The sequence below is a fragment of the Nerophis ophidion genome, linkage group LG11, assembly GCF_033978795.1.
Source record: "Nerophis ophidion isolate RoL-2023_Sa linkage group LG11, RoL_Noph_v1.0, whole genome shotgun sequence".
In the NCBI taxonomy this organism is placed as follows: Eukaryota; Metazoa; Chordata; class Actinopteri; order Syngnathiformes; family Syngnathidae; genus Nerophis; species Nerophis ophidion.
Window position 1 is genome coordinate 42,467,194 of NC_084621.1, and position 19,170 is coordinate 42,486,363.

At 49.1% G+C, this 19,170-nt stretch overlaps 2 protein-coding genes across 2 annotated transcripts in view; one reads left to right on the forward strand and one right to left on the reverse strand.

Moving 5' to 3' along the window:
• The first annotated feature begins 55 nt into the window (after positions 1 to 55).
• Positions 56 to 13,151, forward strand: si:dkey-79d12.4 (zinc finger protein 16). The gene is made up of 2 exons (XM_061916034.1): positions 56 to 468; positions 8,516 to 13,151. The coding sequence occupies exon 2, from the start codon at positions 9,601 to 9,603 to the stop codon at positions 10,924 to 10,926; it is 1,326 nt and encodes a 441-aa protein (XP_061772018.1). The 5' UTR covers positions 56 to 468; positions 8,516 to 9,600; the 3' UTR covers positions 10,927 to 13,151.
• kcnn4 (potassium intermediate/small conductance calcium-activated channel, subfamily N, member 4) overlaps positions 10,959 to 19,170 on the reverse strand; it is a 91,860-nt gene continuing 83,648 nt past the window's right edge. The window contains exon 9 of the mRNA XM_061916033.1: positions 10,959 to 13,483. Coding sequence (XP_061772017.1) covers positions 13,480 to 13,483 — 4 coding nt within the window. The 3' untranslated portion in view covers positions 10,959 to 13,479. The remainder of the gene's footprint in view (positions 13,484 to 19,170) is intronic.

Consider the following 19,170-nt stretch of genomic DNA (forward strand, 5'->3'; position numbering starts at 1 on the left):
GAACATTTTAAACACAGGGCAATCGTTGTTTTTGAGCCAAACTCGTTTTTTGAACTTTAAATTGTATTTGAGTTATCTAAAACGTATACTCTTGGTTTCATAGCTCAAATGAAACGTTTCATTATTTAAAATAAAAATAAAAAAAATAAATAACCAGTGCGGTGCATTGTGGGAAGCGTATGCTTTATTCTTCCGGTTTGAAAGGCTCGGATGAGGACGCCGTCGTCAACATCACGTTGGCCACAAATGTCAGGTCTTTTCTTTCACCAGCGGATTGTTGGACGAGCAAGTACAGCAGGTCCTCGCTTGGTTCGGAGACAAATCATAAAAAGACTCTATTGAAGCCCTGCTTGTAAATCAGCAGCGACAAGTTCATGGTTAGTTGGCTGACTCTCAGTTGCTTCATGGTCAATAATGGAATAACATGGAATCAACTGAAAACTCTGCTGCAAGGGTCTATTTCTGAAAGTGAGTATAATGATTAAGGTTTGGTTTGTGCTATTGTTTTCATATTCACAACTCAAAGCATTTCAGAAAGAGATTGGTCAGAAATATGCGTTACACATCTCCTATATGGTTTCAGTTCTTGTTTGCCATGATAGTTAAGTGTGTTAGTATTGTTTGTTTGTGCTGATTAAACACGTTTGAATATTCTTTCACACAACATCAGCATTAATGGCTCCCCAACACAAATGGATGATCGCCCTCTAGTGTCTGCTTTGAGTTTAGCGCTTCTATCATGTTTCCTAAAAGGGACAAGCGGTAAAAAAAAAAAAAAAAGGATGAATGGATACAGTACTTATTTTTTTGACCCCTACTTTAACACTTAATTTTTTTATTAAATTAAAGTTGTCACAATGCAACACAGTGGGACAGGGGTTAGTGCATGGGCCTCACAATATTGTAATAATCCCAGGAATGCAGGCTCATACAACTTCTCCGTTTTATCGTATCTTTATTGCACAAGATGCAAAACAACCATACAACGGCACTCATGTGTCTTTCCAACCGACTTCCCGGGCAACTCGAACACACACACCCTATCAACGACGTCACTTCCCTATATCTTCCCGGAAGTCCCGCCCCCCGGCCAAAGCCATTCGTTAACACCCTGTAGCAGCCGCTACACCACCCCCCCCTTACAAAAAGTCCTCGCCCTCGAGGACTGACCCGTAAGGCAACATTTGGTGACATCACAACAGCATGTAAATCAGAGCAACACATTAGTGCAAACAAAACAATGTAGACAACGTAACCTTTACATCACACAAAACAGGTTTACAACACCCCCACCCAATTTTCCCTAGTCTAAGGACACCACAAAGTCTTGCAAGCGGTCCGGAGGCTTCTTTTTCCGCCTCGGCCGCTCCCTTCCAGTCCCCAGGAATGGGACAACTGGGTCAGGTGTGCCAGTCCTCGGGAGGGAGCTGGAAGGGGCGGGGGACACAAGGGGAGGGGAAATTGGTTCTTCCTGGAGCGTAAACGGGGTATTGGGAACGGGCTGGGTGGGCAAGGGAGAGGTCACCTGTGTATCCGAGGCAGGGGAAGGGGGACCCCCCCGGTAGGGGGCTAGTCTGTCTCTGTGGAGGGCCACTTTCCTTCCCCGGGGGGGCAGCTGGGCACGATACACAACCTCTCCCAGCTTCTGGAGTATCCTACAGGGCCCTGTCCATTTGCTGTCCAGCTTGGGACTGCGGCCCTTCTTCCGAATCGGGTTGTAAACCCAGACCAACTCGCCTGGCACGAAGTCCCTCCCTCGGGTCGTCATGTCATAGTAGCGTTTTTGTTTCACACCAGCTTCCTGCAGCCGCTCCCGAGCAAAACTGTGGGCTGAGTCCAGCCGGTCCTGTAATTTCCTGGCGTACTCTGGTCCTGCAGCGAAGGCCGGGGCATCAGGAGGGCGGCCAAAGGCCAGCTCTGCTGGTGTGCGCATCTCTCTCCCTAACATGAGAAGCGCCGGTGTGCACTCCGTGGATTCCTGGACAGCAGAGCGACACGCCATCAGCACCAGCGGTAGGTGTTCGTCCCAGTCACGCTGGTGGCGGGAGGTGACAATGGCGAGCTGGTCTCCCAGGTTGCGGTGGAAACGCTCCACCAACCCATCACTCTGAGGGTGCAATGGGGTAGTGCGGGTTTTGTGGATACCCAGGCGCTCGCACAAGGCGGAAAACACCCGGGACTCAAAGTTCGTGCCCCGGTCACTGTGCAGAGACGCCATAACGCCAAACCGACTTATCATGCCCCCCACCAGGGCATCAGCAATGGTCTCTGCCTCCTGGTTGGGAATGGCGTATGCCTCTGGCCATTTTGTAAAATAGTCAATGGCGGAAAGGACATAGCGGTTCCCCTTGTCCGACCGTGGGTAGGGCCCCGTAATGTCAATCCCCACCCTGTCCATGGGGCACCCCACTGGGAACTGTTGGAGCGGCGCCTGTGAGCGCCCAGTGGGGCCTTTGCGGGCAACGCAGGGGTCGCAGCGGCGGCAGAAATCCTCCACATCTCTCTTCTGCCGACCCCAATAGAACCCCTGTCGCAGCCGCTTAAGTGTTTTGGCGACCCCGAAATGTCCAGACCCACCTTCCCCATGCACTGCCCTAAGCACCGCCCCTTGCAGTCCCTTTGGCACCACCACCTGCCACTGGTCTTCACCCGTGGCCGCGGCCTTAAATGCCCGCTGCAGCACGCCTTGGGACACCCGCAGTGAGTCAAACATGGCCCAAAGTCCCTTGGTAGCCTTGGAGAATGGTGCCACCGCCTCCCAAGGCGGGCGCTGCCCAGCCTCTACCCACTGCAAGACAGGATGGAGGTCTGTGTCACCCTCCTGTGCGTGCCTCCAATCAGTGTTCGTCACAGTCTGTAGTTCCCTGCAGGCAACGTTATCAGCCTGACTGACAGCCACACCCTCAGCGCCTTCCGCCCGCCGCTCTTGTTCCCGAGCTTCCCTGCGCTCGCAGTAACGACATCCGTCTGCTGCACACGGCCGGCGAGAGAGTGCGTCCGCGTTGGAGTGGCGAGTGCCCGGCCGATGTTCTATTTTAAAGTCGTATCCTTGTAGCTCTTCCAACCACCTGGCGACCTGCCCCTCCGGCTCCCGGAAAGTCATTAGCCACTGGAGAGCAGAGTGGTCAGTCCTAATCACAAAGGGGAGGCCACACAGGTAGTATTTAAAGTGTCTGATAGAGAGCACCACGGCCAGCAGTTCTCGGCGGGTGACGCAGTAATTACGCTCCGACTTTGTGAGTTTCTGACTGAAGTATGCCACAACCCTCTCTCCTTCCTGCCACGGCTGAGCAAGTACACCCCCCACCCCCACCCCGCTGGCATCAGTGTCCAGTAAGAAGGGCAGGGCGAGGTCAGGTGGGGCGAGTACCGGGGCCTCACACAGGGCCCGTTTCAACCCCCAGAATGCCTCCTGGCACCCTTCAGACCACACAAAGTCTTTGCCTCTTTCCAGCAACCGGTATAGGGGCGCGGCGATTGTAGCAAAACCCCGCACGTGCCTCCGGTAGTAAGAGGCAAGCCCAATGAAGCTCTTCAGCTGTCCTTGGTCTCGAGGGGCGGGCCAGTCTCTCACGGCCCGCACTTTCTCACCAATGGCGCCAATGCCATCGGCACCCAGCTCATGTCCCAAGAAGGTTACTTCTCGTCGCATGAAACTGCATTTCTCAGGGTGCAGTTTAAGGCCCGCTGCTCGAATCCTCTCCAGGACTCTCCTCAAGGACCCCAAAGCTGCTTCGAAAGAACGCCCGTGTACCAGGATGTCATCCAGGTATACCAGGCACTCTTGGCGTGGAATACCAGCCAGTACTTTGTCCATAAGCCGGGCAAAAGTGGCGGGTGCATTACAGAGCCCAAAACTAAGGACTTTGAATTGCCACAATCCCCGGCCAGTACAGAAGGCGGGTTTAGGGCGAGATTCGGGAGAAAGGGGTACTTGGTAATATCCGCTCTTAAGGTCCAGAGTGGTGAACCACGAAGAGCCGGAAACTAGGTCCAGGGACTCATCAATACGGGGTAGGGGGTAAGAGTCCTTTGTGGTCACTTCGTTCAATCGTCTGTAATCTACACAGAATCGCCAATCATCAGCCTTCTTCTTCGCGACCATGACCACAGGTGCCGCCCAGGGGCTCTCAGACGGCTCAATAAAGTCGGCCCGCAGCAGGTCATCCACGGCCTTGTCGCATACCTGCTGCCGAGCGAGGGGGATGCGGCGCGCGTGACACTTGATGGGCCGCGCCAAGCCAGTGTCTATTACATGCTCTGCCAAGTGGGTTCTTCCCACTTCATTCTCATTCGTTGCAAAGCTGCCCTGAAATTCCATCAGCAGCTGTTTCAGCTGTTCTTGTTGCTGTTTTTCCAGGTCTCCGTACTCCTCTCTCCACACCCCTTCTCCCACGACCGAGGGGCCCGCCGGTGGGCGAGGGGGTGTGGCCGGGGCTGCCCGGGGCTGGCATCCCCGGGTAGTAAACTGCTCGGTCTCCCCCCTCATTGGCTGAAGGGAGACGGGGTGAGGGCAGGAATAGTAATTTGGTGCGGTGTGAGGCAACCAGAATGCAGAGGCATGCGGTGAAACGGGAAGGGGCCCGGGAACTAGGGTACCCATGGCAACTGTTGGGCCGCCCGGGAAGTTAAGTGTACCCCTCCCCATGTCTAGCAGGCACCCAGTGACTCGGAGGAAGTCCAGCCCTAAGATGCAGCAGTCTTGCACGTCTGCCACCCAAACTAGATGGCGGACTTTTTTTCCCCCCACGCACAACCACAGGAACCCCTTCCCCACCATAGGAGCAAGCTGGCCAGTGACTGTGCGGAGCTGTACTGCTGTAGGCTCAAGTGGTGTACTGCTGGGCAGAACATCTGGTCTTACCAGCGTTACTGATGACCCTGTGTCCACCAGGCCCGCGGTAGGCACCCCCTGGACAGAGACAGCAACGTGGCAGGAGCCCCCTCCCTTGGGGCCCCCTCGAGTCCAGCCCACCGCCATTGGTGGCACACTGCTGTCGTCTGCTTCTGGGGGGGACGGAGCCCCTCCCCCCTGGCTGTGCCGCTGGGCTCCTCCGGTTGCCAGAAAGCGAGGAGTAGAAGAAGGGGAGTCGTCGTCTGCTTCTGGGGGGGATGGAGCCCCTCCCCCCTGGCTGTGCTGACGGGCTCCCTCCCCTGCCTGACGAGCGTGTGCTGGCGAGTCAGGGTTCGTGGTGGCCGTAGGGGCCCGCATACCCCCGACTATGCGGGCCCGGCGCCGTTTCCCGGCTCACGACGAGTGGCAGGGCACTCCCTGCGAAAGTGTCCAGGTTGGCCACATCCCCAGCAGACCTGCATGGGACGCGGGCCACGTTGATTTTGCAGAGTCACCGCCCTCAGTAGTTCGGTAATTTCTGTCGCCCAAGCCGGCGCCATGTCACCAGACGGGTGTGACGACACCGCCCTCACTGGATGGGGTTTCATTTCCAGTTCCCCAGCTGCAGCAGCACTTCCCAGCATCTCCCTCTCAACAGCAGCTTCCAGTGCCTCCTGCAGGGACCTCGGGTGCTGAAGCTGCACTTGCACGCGCAGGTCAGGAGGAGTAATGGCTCCAACAAACAGATCAGTTGCGAGTTCGTTTCGTGCCTCAGCAGGCAGGTGACCATACGCACGGCGCACCTGGCCCTCAATGTCATTAGCGAGCCCCCGGAGTGGCTCGCCAGGCTTCCTGCACCTCCCTCTCAGTTCAGTTTTTAGAAGTGCTGGCTGAGACCATCTCCCAAACCTCCTCTTGAGCGCCCCCGCCAGGGCTGCGTAGCATCGCTGCTGTTCGGGATCCAGCAGCAGGAGGCACGAAAGAGCCTCTCCCTCTAGACACAAAGCCAATTGCAATGCTTTGTCCTTTGCTTCCCACCTTCTAGCGTCTGCCAACAGTTCAAATTGAGCGTGGAACGCCTCCCAATCCGATCCACCGGCAAATTTTGGCGTCTTCACTGATGCAGCCGACGGTGGGGGGGCCGCGCCGTGCGGGGAAGTTGCTGGCGGCGGCGGTAACTTTACATCTTCACGGGTCGACGAGCCGCTAGTCTGCGAGCAGTAGCGTGGCTGTTCGACAGTCACCCGCTCCAAAACAGCGCCATCCCGCTCCACTTTATACTTCATTTCACCGGAGCTAAACATGATAAACGGCTAGCGGTCCTAGCTAACTCACAGACTGAAGCTAACTGGCTAATGCGTCCTTACCGCGACAAAGTCTCCTTCGAACTCGCCGTTTTACTTCTGACACCAGTGTAATAATCCCAGGAATGCAGGCTCATACAACTTCTCCGTTTTATCGTATCTTTATTGCACAAGATGCAAAACAACCATACAACGGCACTCATGTGTCTTTCCAACCGACTTCCCGGGCAACTCGAACACACACACCCTATCAACGACGTCACTTCCCTATATCTTCCCGGAAGTCCCGCCCCCCGGCCAAAGCCATTCGTTAACACCCTGTAGCAGCCGCTACAATATTAAGGTCCGGAGTTGTCCTGGGTTCAATCCCGGGCTCGGGATCTTTCTGTGTGGAGTTTGCATGTTCTCCCCGTGAATGCGTGGGTTCCCTCCGGGTACTCCGGCTTCCTCCCACCGCCAAATACATACACCTGGGGATAGGTTGATTGGCAACACTTAATTGGCCCTAGTGTGTGAATGTGAGTGTGAATGTTGTCTGTCTATCTGTGTTGGCCCTGCGATGAGGTGGCGACTTGTCCAGGGTGTACGCCGCCTTCCGCCCGATTGCAGCTGAGATAAGCGCCAGCGACCCCCGCAACCCCAAAAGGGAATAAGTGGTAGAAAATAGATGGATGGATAGAAATTGGCCCTAGTGTATGAATGTGAGTGTGAATGTTGTCCGTCTATCTGTGTTGGCCCTGTGATGAAGTGGCGACTCGTCCGAGGTGTACCCCTCCTTCCGCCCGAATGCAGCTGAGATAGGCCCCAGTTACTCCAAACGGGACAAACGGTAGAAAATGGATGGATGGATGGACAATGCAACTTATGAAATATCATACAATGAGGTATTGTTAGCTGTAATGTACCCTTGAACTATCATTGGTTGACTAGTTTACCATTACCAGTAGTTCACATGACTAGATCTCCATTATCTTACCTTTTGAGATACTTTTTTTGGAGCCAGTGTCTCTGTATGTGCTGGATCTTTTCCTGGGGGTATTCAAAGAAGCAGGTTTAGTGAAAACTCTTGAGTATGTAACCCATGAGCTGAGGGAAATGCAGAATGTCCACCGTGGAGGACACTGGTTCTCATAATAGGATGCATCCATCCATCCATTTTCTACTGCTTGTCCCTTTTGGGGTCACGGGGGGTGCTGGAGCCTATCTCAGCTGCATTCGGGCGTAAGGCAGCATACACCCTGGACAAGTCGCCACCTCATCGCAGGGCCAACACAGATAGACAGACAACATTTACACTCACATTCATAATAAGATATTGCCTCAAATAAATTGTTGTAACATAAAGTGAACTGGTAAAAAACAAAACTTGTTAGCAAAAAATATAAGAAACTATATAGTTTAACTTTGATTTCAGATATTTATTTTAGTCATATTTACATTTTATATTTCATTCATCCATCCATTTTTCTACCGCTTGTCCCGCTTAAAAAAAATATAGAAAGATTTCTTTGTTCTTTCATTATTGTGAATACAACTCCGATATGAGCTATATACTTTCAATAAGCATACAATGATCGAAGTAAATCTCAGAATTTAGTACATAATATTCATAAGTCAATAGATCTAAGAAAGTGCCGGATTAGAAATATTTATATAGTTACTTTGCATTTGCTGTGACTTTCCATGTCAAATAAAAAAGAGATATTATTTTGGGCTGCCTGCGTATGCATTTTTTCATAAGACTTTATTTCATACCTATCCTACACTTTTTTACCTGTAGGGTATTAGGAAAATAGGATTAAACGTTAAATCATTTCAAACTTGTGCATTGACCCTGTCAGTAATAGTCTCTCACTTCAGTCTAATTGTATTTTACTTTGATTATTTCTCATTACAAAGTATAACAACTCACCACAAACACGCACTTTCAGTTCCAGCTGGGTAAAAAAACGACGGTCTTTTCTGTCCAAATATGGTGAATCTTAGAAGACATTTTTTTATTGTGGTCTTTACTCAAAGTCAACATACTCAGAATTGATTGATCTAATTTAGATCGGCTGTTCTAAAACCCAACACTCAATGTGTTTCCCATCTGAGGATAAATATACTCAGACTTCAGGTTTAAACTCAAGAGTTTAGTTGAACCTCTGATCTGGTATACTCCCCCCTGTTCAGGAAAAAAAGCTCAGACTTGATTGGGCAATAGAATAGGCCTTTGTAGCCACCTGGTGGTGTGTGTGCATTCCTACACTCTAAATATAAGACAACTTGTTTTGTTCAGCTATTTTCTTGTATTTGGCTGTTTGCATCCATATAGTGTTTGTTACCATGAGATGAGGTACAATGTACTTTAAAAGTGAATCTTTGCTTTTCTTAGATCATTCCTGGCTTATGTCTGAGGACTGGAGCAGTGATGACTGCGGTGAAGTCACAAAAACATATGTGGAGAATACCGATGTGTGCAAAGCCAAATGTTGGGAGTGTGGTAAACGCTACCACAGTTTGTACAGCCTGATCTCCCACTACACCAACCACAACATTGAGGCCATCTGCAACATCTGTAAGGTGACGTTCCAGCGTCTGACATCGCTTTCCTTACACCTGGACAACGTGCACTCTCCGCCTCTGTGCATGAAGTGCCGCCGCGGCTTCGGCAGGGTGTGGGAACTGAACAAGCACGCAGTCACTTTGTTCACGCCGAAAGCGGCAGAGAACTTGCCTAGTCGAAAGCTCACAGGAGGAGAGAATATACGAAGACGAAAGCTCACAGGAGGGGAGGACATACAAAGTTGAAAGCTTGCAGGAGGCGATAACATTCAAAGTCGAAAACTCTCAGGAGGAGAGAACATTCAAAGACGAATGCTCACAGGAGAAAAGAACATATGAAGACGAAAGCTTACAGGAGAAAAGAACATACAGAGTCTAAAGATCACAGAATCAAAGGACATCAAAGTTGAAAGTTCAGAGGAAAGAACATTCAAAGTAGAAAGCTTACAGGAGCAAAAACCTTACAAAGACAAAAACTCACAGGAGGAAAGGACATACAAAGTTGTAAGCTCACGGGAGGTGAGGACTTTCAAAGTCTAACATTTACAGGAGCAAAGACCATACGTACTCGAAAGCTCACAGGAGGAGAGAACACACTTTGGCAAAAGCTCACAGGAGCAGATAACACACTTAGAAGAAAACTCACAGGAGCTGAGAACATACAAAGTCCATAGCTCACAGGAGGAGGTGAGAACTTTCAAAGTCGAACGCTTTCAGGAGCAAAGGACATACGAAGACGAAAGCTCACGCTCACAGGAGCAGATAACACAATTTAGACAAAAACTCACAGGAGGAGAGAACGTACAAAGTGGAAAGCTCACAAGAGCAGATAACAATTAGTGGAAAGCTCACCGGAGGAGAGAACACACTTGGACGAAAGCTCACAGGTGCAAAGAACATACATAGAAGAGGGACATGCAGTCGTCAGAGAGGCCGGAGATGTCTGGACACAGCGTTGAGTATACTCTGGGCGACTGGGACCTGGGAAAGCCCATTGAGTCCGATGAATTTAGCACAGATGAGTCGACAAGCACCGCCTCCGAGAACGAGGACAATTACGACGACGCAGCTTATGCCAAAAGAGCAGGAAGTTATCGCAATGACGCAGAATCTGACTCGAGTTCCACCGATTCCTGCTATGCCGCCGAGACTCCAGCTTCAAGCACACCCAAGGCCGACCCGTCGGGTAACGTCTCCATGTGCAACGAGTGCGGCCGAGGACCCTTCAGGTCTTTGAAGCTGCACCGGCTGCACTGCAGTCGTGTCAAAGTCAAATACATGTGCTCCCGCTGCAAGGCGCTCTTCCCCAGTGAAGCGTCCCTCTCGGAACACTACATCCCGCTGTGCTCCTGTGACGACTGCGGCCAGGTGTTCACCAACCGGGACTCCCGCCATCAACATCCGTGCTCCAACAGAGGCAGCTCGCGTCTGATATACTTTTGTTCCGAGTCCATGCCCAAAGCATGCGCCATATGCAAATCTTTCTTTGTCAATGAAAAGAGCTTGTTAAACCACGTCACTAGAGTGCACACGTCAGTTGTCAGCACCAAGTTGTGCATCGTCACGGGGCGGACCAACAAAAAGTTGGACGTTGCCGGAGTCGCTGCGAGTGGTTCTGAGCCCTTTGCTCCAACGCTCCAGGCGTCGAGCAGCCACCCCGCTTGTCAGATCCCTAATGTGTTCAAGCATGTGGGTAACGGCAAGCTTTCCACCTCCAAAGTACTGGTCAAGAAGACTTCTCTCGTCACTTCAGGACAAGGACTGGACAAGGGCTCTGACCCTGGGATTCTGGCCGTGTTCCAGAACCAAAGCCAGAAGGCGTCTTTGACCCAGCACATAACTAAGGGATGGCGCTCCAAGCCGTCCCACCCCTGCAGGCAATGCGGAACCATCCTGAGGCAGCCTTACCTCGCCATCAGCCACCGCTACCTCCATCGGGGCCGCCGCCTGCACCGGTGCCAGTGCGGCCGGGCTTTCAAGCACCGGCTGCACCTCCTGCGACACTGCGTGCAGCACGCGGAGGCCAAGAGCTACATCTGCGTCAACTGTGGCAACACTTTCGCGGGAGCCAGACACTTCGCAAAGCACCTGAGGGGCAAAACGCGGAAGAAACGTCGGGCAAAGTGCAAAATGCCCTTCGAGTGCGGCTGCGGACTACTCTTTTACCGGCCCTCCGCATACATCTGGCATCAGCTTAAAAACAATGTTAAAAGCAGACGTTTGACAAAAAGGGGGAAATGACGAGAGCCAGTAAAAAAGTGTCACACCAAAAGTCATTTAATTGTCACTGTATTTTTAATTCCAACAACAACTTTTAATAACGTGCAAAAGATACAACAGTAAACATAGTTCCTTCCATAAGTCACTGTTTTTCCCTTCAGTATTACATTTTTTTTTAAATCAAAGCTCCAGTTTATCCTCTTGAGGTTTGTCCAGTTTTTTTGTTTGTTTTTTACAAAGTGCTTGTTTTCCAATGAGGTATCACTGATGTCTATCTTTGATTTTTAATGCTTATGAGAAAACTAATTATGTGTGACCATGTTTAAGCCCTTCATATTCAGGTGCATCTAAAAAAAAGTAAATTATGGTGACCCTTCTTTTCAGGAGTTCACTTCAGATTTGAGACTAATTAAAAAGGCTAATCTGATGTTTACACCAATATTAAACTTTTTACAATTTTCCTCTTTCATGAGTAATTGAATTTTATAAAACAAAAAACTTAAATTATTACAGTAATCCCTCATTTGTCGCTGTTAAATGGTTCCGGACATAGATGAATTGCCACTAAATGGGAATGATTCATTATGAATCAAATACGTTCCTAGCTAGAGCGTAAACAACATATTTACGCCTTTCTGAGTACATTTTCAACATTATGACAGCCCTTTAGACATGAAATTGCATTAATATAATCACCTTTACACTCTTAAAGGCCTACTGAAATGAGATGTTCTTATTTAAACGGGGATAGCAGGTCCATTCTATATGCTATACTTGATCATTTCGCGATATTGCCATATTTTTGCTGAAAGTATTTAGTAGAGAACATCCACGATATAGTTCGCAACTTTTAGTGCTAACAGAAAAGCCCTGCCTTTACCGGAAGTCGCAGACGATGACGTCACATGTTGATGGCTCCTCACATCTTCACATTGTTTTTAATGGGAGCCTCCAACAAAAAGAGCTATTCGGACCAAGAAAATGACAATTTCCCCATTAATTTGAGCGAGGATGAAAGATTCGTGTTTGAGGATAAGCGATGGACTAGGAAAAAAAAAAATACGCGATTGCATTGGGACGGATTCAGATGTTTTTAGACACATTTACTGGGATAATTCTGGGAAATCCCTTATCTTTCTATTGTGTTGCTAGTGTTTTAGTGAGTTTAATATTACCTGATAGTCGGAGGGGTGTCTCCACGGCCGAGTGTCTTGACACCTGTGTCTCAGGGAAGTCGACGGCAGCTTTATTGACGGCGCAAGTTCAGCTGTTCTCCGGTAAGAAGCGACTTTTTACCACAATTTTCTCACAGAAAACTGCTGGTTGACAAGTGGTCGGGATCCATGTTCGCTTGACCGCTCTTATCCATAGTAAAGTTTCACGTCCGGGAATTTTAAACAAGGAATCACCGTGTGTTTGTGTGGCTAAAGGCTAAAGCTTCCCAACTCCATATTTCTACTTTGACTTCTCCAATATTAATTGAACAAATTGCAAAAGATTCAGCAACACAAATCTCCAAAATACTGTGTAATTATGCGGTTAAAGCAGATGACTTTTAGCTGTGTGTGTGCGCAGCGCTCATATTTCCTAACAGTCCGTGACGTCACGCGTACACGTCATTACGCGCCGTTTTCAAGAAGAAACTCCCGGGAAATTTTAAATTGCAATTTAGTAAACTAAAAAGGCCGTATTGGCATGTGTTGCAATGTTAATATTTAATCATTGATATATATAAACTATCAGACTTCGTGGTGGGTAGTTGTGGGTTTCAGTAGGCCTTTAATGTAATATAATTATGCTGCCTGAGGCTGAGCCAATCAGCGGCCACGATACTGAACAGATTGATTTGATTGGTAGTATTGATATTTTAGTTAATTTAGGACAAGAAATGTAAAATATGCTAAAAAAAATAAGAAAATGGAGGCGGTAAGGCTGAGGGACGACTGTAAATATGTTATTGGAATTAAAGGGTACTCTTTTTTAATTGAATTACTGAAAATAAACTTTTCAAAGATATTCAAAACATTTTTAGATGCCCCTATATATCACAATTTTATTATAGTGTAAATTGATATTTTATTTCCTTAGATCTCCACCAGATGAAGCAGTCAGGTCACTGAGAACCAGTCTTCAATGCCCCCACACTAAATGTAGACTACATTTCCTGCATCCCATCGTTTTGGCCTTACTTTTTGAGATGGACCATTTGACACTATTTGAAATAAAGGCGTCTTCCTATAATACAATGTGGATTTTTCTCCTCCTTTGTGAGTTTGCTCGAAGATGTATTTCATATTTGTACTACTGCAAAGCTAATTACATGCAACAAATATAGCATCTTATTCCCCAGGAATAAGCACTGATTGAGGAGTTTTTCAATAATAGCGGGCCGGTGTATATTAAAAAGCTCTCTGAGTTGGTCAACAATCTCAAAGTCTGATTGCACAGTCAGGATTGGTGCAGATTAGCCCTGAAAATGAGCTCTCCAAATCGTTGATGCATGTAGAAGCAGCTCACTGCCTCGAGATATTGATGGATGAAACCACCGCTGTTCCTCCGAAGATTGCAGTCGTGTCACCTGCGGGGACAAACATGACTAAAATTACACCTCTGGTAATCGTCACATCTTAGTCATAGACCGCAGTTCTGATTGTTCTTTACTTTCCTGTGTTTGGTACTATTTCTATGAGGTGGCGACTTGTCCAGGGTGTACCGCGCCTACCGCCCCAATGCACCTGAGATAGGCCTCAGCAACCCCGAAAGGAATAAGCGGTAAAAAATGGATGGATGGTAGTATTTCCTGTTCCTCATTAATTAATTAGTTCTAATTTATTCCACCTTGTTCCCCCTTTCAGTGCCGATTAATTATCTAGTAAGTCCCTTCAGGATTTTTCAGGCATTTTTGTAATCATTGCGGCCTAAAATGCCTGAATTTGTGGCAGCTTTTTCTGAAAGTGGCCCTGTAGCATATTTTCCAATAACATAGAATCCACTTGGGATTTTATGAATTTGTTATCAATTTTTTATGTGTTCCTTGTAAATTTAACCTCAAAGATCACATGATTTAAACTAAAATTGGGGGAAAATACGGTTGTTTACTTTTTTTATACCATGATCTTAAAAGTAGACACTAGATGGCATTAAAAGCACATACTCAAAACTTATTGTCACATTATTGTTTTAAATAATTCTAATTACAAAAAGAAACACCACCAACGGCTTCCTAATCGTCTTACATTTTCCCTGTATGTTTTACATTTAAAAGTGTTTGTCCATCTTAAATATTTATTTATGTTCCAACACATACAGTACATGCCAGAAGTTTGGACACACCTTCTCATTTTAATGTGTTGTCTTTATTTTCATTACTATTTACATTGTAGATTGTCACTGAAGGCATCACAACTATGACACCTGTGAAGTGATAACCCTTTCAAGTGACTGCCTTTTGAAGTTCATCAAGAGAATGCCAAGAGTGTGCAAAGCAGTAATCAGAGCAAAGGGTGGCTATTTTAAAGAAACTAGAATATAAAACATGTTTTAACTCCACATGTGTTCATTCATAGTTTGTATACCTTCAGTGACAATCTACAATGTAAATAGTCATGAAAATAAAGAAAACACATTGAATGAGAAGGTGTGTCCAAACTTGGCTATAATGTATACACGCACAATATTCTGATGATTAATAACGCACATTTTTGTTGGTAAATGAGAAACGATGACAGATTGTCATCACACTAACTACTCCAGAGCAAGCTCGGTCGCAGGCAGTTACAGTGTCTGTTAGCTTGGGTGAGAAGTCAGTTAAGCGAGAACTAACCACCGCAAGCTGCTGGAAAAGTCCTACACACATAGCATCTCTCGTAGAATAATACAGAACTCACATAATGTTTTTTTCTTGTAGGGTGGCAAATTATCCATCCATCCATCCATCATCTTCCGCTTATCCGAGGTCGGGTCGCGGGGGCAGCAGCCTAAGCAGGGAAGCCCAGATTTCCCTATCTCCAGCCACTTCGTCTAGCTCTTCCCGGGGGATCCCGAGGCGTTCCCAGGCCAGCCGGGAGACATAGTCTTTCCAACGTGTCCTGGGTCTTCCCCGTGACATCCTACCAGCTGGACGTGCCCTAAACACATCCCTAGGGAGGCGTTCGGGTGGCATCCTGACCAGATGCCCGAACCACCTCATCTGGCTCCTCTCGATGTGGAGGAGCAGCGGCTTTACGTTGAGCTCCTCCCGGATGGCAGAGCTTCTCACCCTATCTCTAAGGGAGAGCCCCGCCACCCGGCGGAGGAAACTCATTTCGGCCGCTTGTACCCGTGATATTATCCTTTCGGTCATGACCCAAAGCTCATGACCATAGGTGAGGATGGGAACGTAGATCGACCGGTAAATTGAGAGCTTTGCCTTCCGGCTCAGCTCCTTCTTCACCACAACGGATCGATACAACGTCCGCATTACTGAAGACGCCGCACCGATCCGCCTGTCGATCTCACGATCCACTCTTCCCCCACTCGTGAACAAAACTCCTAGGTACTTGAACTCCTCCACTTGGGGCAGGGTCTCCTCCCCAACCCGGAGATGGCACTCCACCCTTTTCCGGGCGAGAACCATGGACTCGGACTTGGAGGTGCTGATTCTCATTCCGGTCGCTTCACACTCGGCTGCGAACCGATCCAGTGAGAGCTGAAGATCCCGGCCAGATGAAGCCATCAGGACTACATCATCTGCAAAAAGCAGAGACCTAATCCCGTGGCCACCAAACCGGAACCCCTCAACGCCTTGACTGCGCCTAGAAATTCTGTCCATAAAAGTTATGAACAGAATCGGTGACAAAGGACAGCCTTGGCGGAGTCCAACCTTCACTGGAAACGTGTCCGACTTACTGCCAGCAATGCGGACCAAGCTCTGACACTGATCATACAGGGAGGGGACTGCCACAATAAGACATTCCGATACCCCATACTCTCTGAGCACTCCCCACAGGACTTCCCGAGGGACACGGTCGAATGCCTTCTCCAAGTCCACAAAGCACATGTAGACTGGTTGGGCAAACTCCCATGCACCCTCAAGAACCCTGCCGAGAGTATAGAGCTGGTCCACAGTTCCACGACCAGGACGAAAACCACACTGTTCCTCCTGAATCCGAGGTTCGACTATCCGGCGAAGCCTCCTCTCCAGTACACCTGAATAAACCTTACCGGGAAGGCTGAGGAGTGTGATCCCACGATAGTTGGAACACACCCTCCGGTCCCCCTTCTTAAAGAGAGGGACCACCACCCCGGTCTGCCAATCCAGAGGTACCGCCCCCGATGTCCACGCGATGCTGCAGAGTCTTGTCAACCAAGACAGCCCCACAGCATCCAGAGCCTTAAGGAACTCCGGGCGGATCTCATCCACCCCCGGGGCCTTGCCGCCGAGGAGCTTTTTAACTACCTCAGCGACCTCAGCCCCAGAAATAGGAGAGTCCACTACAGATTCCCCAGGCACCGCTTCCTCAAAGAAAGACGTGTTGGTGGGATTGAGGAGGTCTTCGAAGTATTCCCTCCACCGATCCACAACATCCGCAGTCGAAGTCAGCAGAACACCATCCGCACCATACACGGTGTTGATAGTGCACTGCTTCCCCTTCCTGAGGCGCCTAATGGTGGTCCAGAATCGCTTCGAAGCCGTCCGGAAGTCGTTTTCCATGGCTTCCCCGAACTCTTCCCATGTCCGAGTTTTTGCCTCCGCGACCGCTAAAGCTGCGCACCGCTTGGCCCGTCTGTACCCGTCCACTGCCTCCGGAGTCCTATGAGCCAAAAGAACCCGATAGGACTCCTTCTTCAGCTTGACGGCATCCCTCACTGCTGGTGTCCACCAACGGGTTCTGGGATTACCGCCACGACAGGCACCAACAACCTTGCGGCCACAGCTCCAATCAGCCGCCTCGACAATAGAGGTTCGGAACATGGTCCACTCGGGCTCAATGTCCCGCACCTCCCTCGTGACATGTTCAAAGTTCTCCCGGAGGTGTGAATTGAAACTCTCTCTGACAGGAGACTCTTCCAGACGTTCCCAGCAGACCCTCACAATGCGCTTGGGCCTGCCAGGTCTGTCCGGCATCCTCCCCCACCATCGCAGCCAACTCACCACCAGGTGGTGATCGGTACAAAGCTCCGCCCCTCTCTTCACCCGAGTGTCCAAAACATAAGGCCGCAAATCCGATGACACAACTACAAAGTCGATCATGGAACTGCAGCCTAGGGTGTCCTGGTGCCAAGTGCACATATGGACACCCTTATGTTTGAACATGGTGTTTGTTATCGACAAACTGTGACGAGCACAAAAGTCCAATAACAAAACACCACTCGGGTTTAGATCCGAGCGACCATTCTTCCCAATCACGCCTCTCCAGGTTTCACTGTCGTTGCCAACATGAGCGTTGAAGTCTCCCAGTAGGACAAGGGAATCACCCGGAGGAGCACTTTCCAGTACTCCCTCGAGTGTACCCAAAAAGGGTGGGTATTCTGAACTGCCGTTTGGTGCGTAAGCACAAACAACAGTCAGGACCCGTCCCCCCACCCGAAGGCGAAGGGAAGCTACCCTCTCGTCCACTGGGTTGAACTCAAACGTACAGGCTTTGAGCCGGGGGGCAACCAGAATTGCCACCCCAGCCCGTCGCCTCTCACTGCCGGCAACGCCAGAGTGGAAGAGGGTCCAGTCCCTCTCGAGAGAACTGGTTCCAGAGCCCTTGCTGTGCGTCGAGGTGAGTCCGACTATATCCAGCCGGAACTTCTCTACCTCGCGCACTAGCTCAGGCTCCTTCCCCCCCAGTGAGGTGACGTTCCACGTCCCAAGAGCTAGCTTCTGTAGCCGAGGATCGGACCGCCAAGTGCCCTGCCTTCGGCTGCCGCCCAGCTCACAATGCACCCGACCTCTATGGCCCCTCCTATGAGTGGTGAGCCCATTGGAGGGATGACCCACGTTGCCTCTTCGGGCTGTGCCCGGCCGGGCCCCATGGGAACAGGCCCGACCACCAGGCGCTCGCCATCGTGCCCCAACTCCGGGCCTGGCTCCAGAGCGGGGCCCCGGTGACCCATGTCCGGGCGAGGGAAATCTGGGTTCATTTCGTTGTAATTCCATAGAAGTCTTTGAGCTGCTCTTTGTCTGATCACTCACCTAGCACCTGTTTGTCTTGGGAGACCCTACTAGGGGGCATGAAAACCCCCAGACAACATAGCTCCTAGGATCATTGGGACACGCAAACTCCTCTGCCACGGTAAGGTAGCAGCTCAGACACTTTAAATCTTTTGCAGCACCAAGCAAATAATCTCAAAATCCCCACCATATTAATCCATTGATGTGATCAAAATATTTAAAGCGCACCACGCAAAATTGACGTAAAGTTATTAATATCAGGACTACAGATAACAAGCCTCAAACCAGTCCACTACCTCTAATATGGGCTTTTTAAACATCAGATCATTGTCTCAGAAAGCCTTATTAGTTAATGAGGTCATTAGACAAAACAATTTTAACGCCATTGGTCTCAGTGAGACGTTGCTAAAATAGATACATTTTTTCCACTTATTAAAGGCATCTCCTATCTATACGAGTGCACATATTGCGTGCTCCCTCAAAAAGGGGTGTAGTGGTTGCAATAATATCCAATAACACATTTAACCATAGCCCTAACCTAAGTAATGAATCTAAATAATTTAAGATGCTTAGCATGAAGTTAGTTTTTCCTCTGTGTTTGTCTTATTTCCTGTAAGCGCTCTTATTTTGTCTTTATATCCTGTTGTTATCCCTGAGTGCTTTTTCCCCTCAGCTGTGGACGATTTGCACCGGGCCACACCTGGTGTCAATCAGCCAGCTGATATTTAGACCTGCTTGTCCCCTCCACTCTGGGCTGGATTATTGTCATTATGACTTGTCGTTGTCTCATGTCGTGGACTGCTTTCCGTCTTTTTGTTCCTAGTTCCTGTTTGCTGGTTCCTGTTCCCTGTTTCCAATTTGTCCGTTCCTGGTTCCTGGTTTGTGTTTTTTCTTTATATTTTGGACATTGAATCATGTTTTCCTTTACAATGCCTGGCGCCTTCTCTACATGTTGGGGTTCGTCACCAACTCAACGTGACAACCCGCACATTAAAACGGGAATATGATAGACGTAGTCTTTGTCTGGAGTGTCACCACCTCCAAAGTTATGGTACTCCTGTACACTAACGTAATGTCCAGTCACTACCTTGTAAAATTTGAAGTTCTGACTCATTCTCAACAAG

Excerpts from the sequence above, each read along its gene's own strand:
- si:dkey-79d12.4 (XM_061916034.1), top strand. The coding sequence starts at position 9,601 with ATGCAGTCGTCAGAGAGGCCGGAGATGTCTGGACACAGCGTTGAGTAT.